The sequence below is a fragment of the Lissotriton vulgaris genome, chromosome 5, assembly GCF_964263255.1.
Source record: "Lissotriton vulgaris chromosome 5, aLisVul1.2, whole genome shotgun sequence".
NCBI lineage: Eukaryota > Metazoa > Chordata > Amphibia > Caudata > Salamandridae > Lissotriton > Lissotriton vulgaris.
The window spans coordinates 861,034,247-861,042,197 of record NC_141693.1 but is presented as its reverse complement, the minus strand read 5'-3'; the positions used below and the strand labels follow the sequence as shown (position 1 = coordinate 861,042,197).

The 7,951-nt window shown below is 44.7% G+C and overlaps 1 protein-coding gene across 1 annotated transcript; it reads left to right on the top strand.

Moving 5' to 3' along the window:
* Nucleotides 1–1,364: 1,364 nt before the first annotated feature.
* On the top strand, nt 1,365–5,939 carry LOC147711710 (uncharacterized). Its single transcript, XM_086919523.1, has 3 exons — nt 1,365–1,410; nt 2,689–2,873; nt 4,173–5,939. Exons 1-3 carry the CDS (start codon nt 1,365–1,367, stop codon nt 5,937–5,939), a joined length of 1,998 nt encoding a protein of 665 aa, XP_086775649.1.
* Nucleotides 5,940–7,951: the final 2,012 nt, after the last annotated feature.

Genomic DNA, 7,951 nt, shown 5'->3' with positions numbered 1-7,951 from the left:
TCTCGCGACGAAGCGCAGCGTGGTTGAGAGACAGACGGCGCGTGCCCTCCTCCCCTCCTGCTGCGTCATCAGAACCGACAGCACCGTTTCTGCTCCTCGGGAGTCGGAGCCAATCCCAGTCAAAGAACGCAACCACGTAACATGTCCTCGAGATGTTTTTAAACAGTCGCGCCCCTCCACCCTTTTTAATGGCGGAATGTGAAATACAAGCATGTGTTTGTTAATCATTATTCCCATAATTAGTAATGGGTTCTTGCACAGCTCTGAGACACCTTGGGAGATGTATTGATAATTTGTTCCAATTTAAAACATACATGTAAATACTTTAACACGTATTAACCGGTATATGCCTGGACACATTTATTTTCCGGTGCTATGTGTGTGATGGAAACATAATTTGACAGTGACTTTAACATTTACATTTTGTTTCATTACAAGTATACAAAATGAGTATGAACTCAAGCCTTACTAAAACTGTAAAAAAATATATATATATAAACCCTAAGCCTCTCTATAACTTTAAAAAGTATACTCCACTTTAAATACACTTAGATTTGAGATGTGTATATGTTCTGTAATGAGCTGCTAATCAATGCACACTTATTGAAACACGCTGTGTCCCACGGTATTTTTTTTTTTTTTTAGTTTAAGAGAAAGTTTATTGATACAAGATAAAATGCAATACAATATAATGAGAAATATTTTAACATAAGAAAAAAATTGGATGCAAACTGAGAAGGCAATAGAAATAAAAAAGGCAAAAGGGACACAAAAAGAAGTAAAGGGCAAGGGTGGTCAAATGTCAGTACATCATAAGTGCCACGGTATTTTGGCCATGATTTTTAACATGTAAAAGTATAGGAAAATGCACAGTTGGAAAGTATCTACTGTGCACAGACTACGCAAAGACTATGATAGCCACCAGAGGCTGGGTGAAGGCCAAGATGTTTTGAAGTGTGCGGCAATGCCCCACAACATGACATTTAACAGTTTGTGTTAGTTTATCGGGTGTGACACGTAGCGAAAGGGGATGTTTATTGCATCCCCAAATCACAGGCCCTGTAGGCCTGTGGCCGGGTGAGGCTCCTGTGTATTTGAGCAACCTCGGGACAATGGCCGCAGGAGGGGGGCGGATCTTGCTCACCTGCGAAGCAAGACAGGCCCAGCCTGATGAAAGGCTGGCGGTGGGGGGCTTCAAAGGAGGTCAAAAGCACCCGGGGTAACAGGTAGGAAACGGGCCTGGGCCGCATATAAAAGTAGAGAGCCACCCTGGCCAGGCACACAAGTTCAGCAGTCTAGGAGGACAGGCGACCCGGAAGCTCCTGTCTTCGGAGTCATTGGCAGGTCACCCGGAGAACCGTAGGATGCAGCAGTCGGCCGGCCGGGATGATGGGCGCTTCTACACTGGAGGTAAGGGTTTCATCTCAATGAATGTATCATTTTCTTTCAGTTTGTACTTGTTAATATTGCATTCTGCCGTGCGTTATTTGTAAGAGATTGAACATCAGCAATTTTAGGATAAAAACAGTCAATTGTGTACTAAAGGTCAGCACACAACCTGTAGATGGTCAGCTTGTTTTAACGTAACAGCCCTGCCTGACTAGTTGATTTAAACCAAACAACCTCTCGCTCTTTGTACATCATAAAACCGGTTTACATTTTTTTGCCAAAATACCGACAGTTTTATTAGAGTTATTCAAGATGCCAAATATGTTAATCTGTGTGTTACTAAAGGCCCCCAAACTTCTAGAAATAATAATCTCCTTCGGTGGCCAGGAGCTGGTGCCGCGGAGCTCGTGTCCTGGTGATGGACAGTTCCAGTTTCCAGTCACCAGCGCGTATTTTTTTTTTTAAACCTAATTCCACCTCTGTACTAAATGTTAAAGCGGGCTAGTTGACTGTCGGTTCTTCGGCCGGTAATAACGCGTGTGTTACATGTTTAGCAACACTTCTTGTTAGCGAGTACTGTTAAATAGGGTTATACCAACACCTGTTGTTTACGACGTGTTAGAAACGCCATCGGTGCAGTAATGTTCGCGATATATAAAATCGCATCAAATAAATAAATGAAGCGCTATCTAAAAAAACAAGTCACTATCGTATTATCCGTTAAGTCAGTTAGTGAGTATTTTTGGACATGCAGCGCTGCCAGAGGCGTAGCAACCTCTTGTGCAACAGGGGCAGTGGCACTGGGCCCCAGAGCCTAAAGGAGCACATCGAAGCAGGAAAGGTTGTATTTTACTAACCAAAGGGGCCGTTTCCCTTGCTTGAACCGGGGCCTGTGGCATCCCATCTCGCCACCGAGCGCTGAGCTCGTTCCATTTGTGAAGAAAACATTTTCTGTTGGTATTCATGCGTGGTCTCCCAGTTCTGGATAGTCCGAGCTGGGATCTTGCTACATAACCTCCAGGACACACATACCTCGGGCTTGACTCCGGCCATTTTGGGTTCATGTCCATTTTCTGATCTCTCAGATCAATTCCTTCTGCATAAATGGGATTGAGTGACTTAGCTGGACTGACATTTGATTTCATTTGGACTAAATGTGGCATATCCACGGGAAGAACCTACAGATGAAGTGGAATGGCCAGTAGGCAATCTTGTTCTATGACCCCCAAGTTCTGACATTGACATCATTTTCTGCAGCATTGACCTTACTAAGCATTGATTCTTCTGTTTTTTTCCCAGAAGTGGATTCCCCTTATCTGGCCCACTCCAAACCTGGCAAAGGGGGAGCAAGACGAAAGCGCACCACATTTTCCAAGGCCCAGTTGGATCTTCTGTTGAAGGCCTTTGAGATTGACCCATACCCTGGGATAACAGCGCGAGAAAGACTGTCGAGCATGGCAGATATTGCGGAATCACGGATCCAGGTGAGGGTCAGAGCAGCAAAGACTGCAACGTGTGTTTTTGGGCACCATTCTTAGGCAACAATATAGACCTGTCAGTTCTGCTGACTTTCTGTCACCCTAGCTTGTCTGTTTGGTACACTGTCACTCTGCCTCGTACCCCTTTCACTCACACAGTAAAATGATCAGAATGCCCTTTTCTCATGGCCTAATGCAGCTGTACACATTTTTTTTGCATTGTATTCAAGTTTTTATGTTATTTCTTCGTTTGATGTTTTTCCTGTTTGTTGTTAATGAAACCAGGATTATTCGTTTTCTTCCTTACTTCTGAGGCACACTCTTAAACCAGAAAAAAACATAACTCAAAAAAACCCATCTGACATCATCTTGAAAGAGTCAAGTGATTGTAAATATCCACATTTCCATAAATATCAATGGCTCATATTTTAACATTTGGCTATCGATCTTAGAATAGAGAGGACCTCCAGAATTTGTTCCTGTTATGAACAGTATTTCCAGCTGGTGTGTGTTTTTGTGCCTCTGTATACGTGCGCCTCCTGTTACTGTAGTGTAGGTTCTGCTTTTCATTCCCCAATGCCAAAGGTCCTTATTACCATGACTTTGTTTACAGTCTCCTGGCCTCTCATCTATTTCAATTTGAACTTCACTTTTTGACAAGACACATTACATTAACTGCCTTCCAGGTATTTTGGAACACATGTCCAGATGAAGACCCTATGAAGTAACTCTCCTGGGGTAGAAAAGTTGATGCTCCCCATTTCAAACTGTTAATTTTAAAAGCAGTGCTACCTAAACTTAAGTGTAATAACCTGAATGTTATGCCAGTCCCCAAAATGCGATCTGTACCAATTCAAACCCTTTTACTCTTTTCATTTGCAAACTTGATTCCTTGTTAGATCACTTTCACTCATCACGTTTCTTGTGCACTGCACCACTGTTTCATTGACTGTGTGCACCCTTGATGTATAAGTTGTTTGCGAAATTGCTTATGTAATATACGAGAAAGATGGTAAAACAATTAGCTTAGATCTATTTCATGTTCATTATGTCCACAGCTGTAAACTGTTCGTGTGTAACTTCCTGTACAGATAAGATTATGATACATTGGTTCTCTCTATAGCAAGATATAACTATACTTTATATTAATTAAGAACATATTCATAAATAATTCTGAAGGAGCCCTTTCTCGTTTCAATTACAGTCCAGCCTGGCAAGCCAGTGTAGATTCATCTCAGTATGCAGTCTTTCAATTAAAGGACTTAAAATAATGGTATTAATGTTGCCCTATCTGTTTATTTGTAGGTTTGGTTCCAGAACAGGCGGGCAAGACAATTGAGTCCAAGGACTAAAGAAAACCGTGTGTTGTCCAAAGAAGGGGTTATCCAGCCGCATATGGACCACATCAGTGGTCAGAAGCAATATCCACTGTTGCCTTCGAGTCAATTGGACAAGGTTCAAGGAGCGGGAGTCAATGGTTCCCATCAAGGAACGCATCAAGGTGGGCGCCCTCCACGTCAGCAAAGCCCTTACTGCAACTCTGACATCCAGAAAAGTGCAGCAATGGTCCACCTGCAGGAGAGCCATAATAGGATACATGGTCTTGGTGCAACAGACTGCCCATCGAGGGTTCCTCCTTCCAGTGTACACAGCACCAGGCCCAGAGGAGCACCGCGCCATCTCCAAGCCAGCGTGAAAAGCATGTCGCACCTCAACCAAATGGTCAGTCATCAAGGAGATGTCTTTTTTGCTCAACCAGAGGTCCAGCAAAGAGCTGCTCCATTTACCCTCCTGGACAATCATTGTGGAATGACTCAGTTTCATGTGCGAGACTCCCATCAAAGAGCAGCTCCATACAATCTGCAAAACAGGCACCAAAGAGTCAGTTCTTTAGATCTCCAATCCAGCAAGCAAGTAGGTGCCCCATTCAGTGCCAACGATGGACATCAAAGAGGTGCCAACTTCGGTCTCCCAGAGATGCAGCCGAGAATCAACATCTCCACTCTTCCGCAAAACCAGCCAAGAAGCGCACCCTTCATCGGCCATGACAACCTGCTAAGAGTTGCACCGTTCAACCACCAGGGTTTGCAACAAAGAGAGAATACTTTCACCTATACTCAGAACCATCAAAGGGGCACTCCTCATGAAAACCACCAGAAAGGAAGACTTCAACTCAGTCCTGCAGATATCAATCAGAGAGACATTCAACAAAATGACACTGTGCACCATCTCCAGGAGAGACTCCCAGCAGCATCCAACTTTTGTACCCAGGACCTACTCCGGTCAGAGTTTGAGGACACTCTGCAGCGCACATCTCCCCCGAGTCCTGAGGACAGTCTCCAAAGACAATACCACCGCAGTCCTCAAGACGCTCCACAGAGTGCGCGCTATCCCAGTCCTCAAACCGCCCTCCAAGAAGCATCTCACCACAGTCCAGAAGAAATTCTCCGAAGCATGTTACACCTGAGACCTGAAGACAGCGCTCAGCATATGACTCTCCTCAGCCCGCGAGACAGCCTTCGAAGCATGTCCTGCCCTAGTCCTCAAGAGAGCTACCAAAGCACGTCTAGCCTCAGCCCTCAGGACAGCATTCAGAGCATGTCTCACCACAGCCCACAGGAGAGCAATCAAGAGATGTTTCTTCTTACGCCCCAGGAGGGCCTGCAAAGCGCATCCAAACTCAAACTCCAAGACAATGTGGAAGGGGCACCCCTCATCAGCCTGGCAGATCACCTCCAAGAACTGCATCCCTGCAACCCTCAAGGCTCCATGCCCAGTGCGTACCCCTTCAGTACCCAGGACACCCAACCACACGGAACTGAATTCACCCTGAGAGAGGGGCTCTCCCTGAGACGTGGCTCTCCCTTCGGCCTCCCAGAAAGCCACGGAGGAGGCTCCACAATGCCCACCTGTGACTGGAGCATTGAGGTCAAAAGTGACTCAGACTGGGGGGTGGATCCGGCCGTAGGCGGGCCTTCAACCGACACCACGGGGAACGGCAAGATGGACGAACTGATCGACGAGCTGCTGCTGAAGTGGCTGGGGGGAACCGGCGGAATGCACTGTCTTTGAACGGGGGTGAGAGAAAGCTCCAGTGACATATTTCATTGAAATAAACAGGCCTCGGCTCGAACTAACACTGGCGTGGGATGGCGATAGAAGACTGGCACCAGTTGGTACCAGATGCGAGAACGTCAGTAATGACGGAGGAGAGAGAGAGACAACTCACCAGTGCTCTGGGGATTGCAAAAGTACTTAAAAGGACTGACAGGGTTGGGTTGTTAGCCACTATCTTAATACCCAAAGTCTGGTTCCCCTACAAGACAACACGACAGATAATAAAAATGGGGTGCCCCAAGGGTTTTCCTTATTGATGGATTGTGGGCAAATGCGTCACCCTGGAAAGACATTGAAAGGACAAAACTATTCAGAAAGTCATAGTGTACTAAAATATTTAATGTCGTGACATTTCCGCTAAAGCTGGCAGCAAATAGGTACTCGCAGGGAAAGAAATGTTCAGTTCATGGGTCTGCTTTCCTTCACTCCATCTTTGGAACAGAACATGAAATGTGCAGTGCTTCACATGTACACGCCTCGATTTTGGACCGTATAAAACTCACTTTGGCTGGGCGCTGTTTTCAGACCACGAAACCCACGGAAACGCCATTTTATAACACTATTGTTATTTTTATTTGCCATGTATACACTGCTTGTTGGCACTCGTGTAACCTCGTAACGCTACATAGACATGCAAGTTTAGTTAATTTCAAGCTCTAAAATGTTTAATCTCAAATACAGATTATATTCTAACGGTAAATAGGGGGTTCTAAATAGGTTGTCACTTCTGGAAGCCAGTGGGGCTGGGTTCGAGTCAGTCACGAATACACATGTACGCATGTGAATCCACTGTACAGTACACGCACAATTGTTATGGAACGTTCTAGATTACTTTTCAAGTGGCAAATGCTTTTTCAGAATTGAGTAGTGAAATTATAAGTGTACTAGTGCGAGTTTGTTTTTGGTTAAACAAATACATAATGTCCTCACAATAAAGTCCTTGTCAAGGTAAATGAGTAGTGTACCAGGATGCCAAAACACAGCACAAGTTCCCCCTTGTAGGTAGATAAACACAGCTGCCATGGAATAAAGAACTGGAACAAGTGAAACACAAAACTTTTCCTTAAAACTAGCAAACACTCTAGACAAGCCCTTTACAGTTCAAGTTCGAGTAACGAGTAGTTCTTATTAAGTGAGGGAAATTCTTTCTGAGTACTGTTTTGGGACTTTACTAGGCCTCGTTAAAAAGTCCACTTGCCCGTATCGTTTGATTTTTTTGTCCATTGAATGGACTTTGAGGATTAACTGTCAATCGTGAATGTATCATTTGTCGGTCAAGTGGCTTCAATAAAATTATATTGTATTTCACTCCTATGAATTCAGCTTCTTTTAAGTTGCGGGAATTGTGTTTGTGTCCTGCACCAGTTTGGAAATTCCTTAGCTATCATGCGCGTCTTGCCAGTAGCATAACACTAAATGAATACACCGCCCCCCCTCCCCTTAGTATATGGTGAAGAGCTCCCTCAGGCTTCCATATCTTCCATATTTTAATTGTTTCTGCGCTGAATGGGGCCTCGCTGAAGGTTTGGGGCCCCACTGAAGGGTGGCCCCCCATGCACTGTAGGGGATACAGGGGCCTGTTTAACGCCCTTGAGTTTTGCACGAACATGTCTGCATTTTGCCTCATTTTTCCTTCTAAAATAATGAACTGTAAAGGGAGGCACTGATGGGTCGAATTTGGGAATAATGTATTCCAAAAGCTACAGTTAAAAAACAAACTACAGCAACATTATCTTGCAAGATTATACCTTTATTAGACAAACACAGGTTTGTGATTCCTAACATTCATGACCAAATAGGTGCTTAAAAAACAGTACTTTTCGTCTGACTAACCCTGTGTCCTCACTACTTAACTGAGGTACTGGAAGTTAAGCAAGTAAAAGCCATCAGTCTCACAAGTAGGGTGCGATCATAGCCCTCATGAGTCCCAGATGTGGCGGATGGCCAGACCCACTTCTGGCTGTGGA

What these genes read in the sequence shown, in the direction of transcription:
- LOC147711710 (XM_086919523.1), top strand. Translation starts at nt 1,365, where the DNA reads ATGCAGCAGTCGGCCGGCCGGGATGATGGGCGCTTCTACACTGGAG. An exon ending in TGGGCGCTTCTACACTGGAG is followed by an intron (nt 1,411 to 2,688) that starts GTAAGGGTTTCA and finishes TTTTTTTCCCAG; the next exon opens with AAGTGGATTCCCCTTATCTG. An exon ending in TTGCGGAATCACGGATCCAG is followed by an intron (nt 2,874 to 4,172) that starts GTGAGGGTCAGA and finishes GTTTATTTGTAG; the next exon opens with GTTTGGTTCCAGAACAGGCG.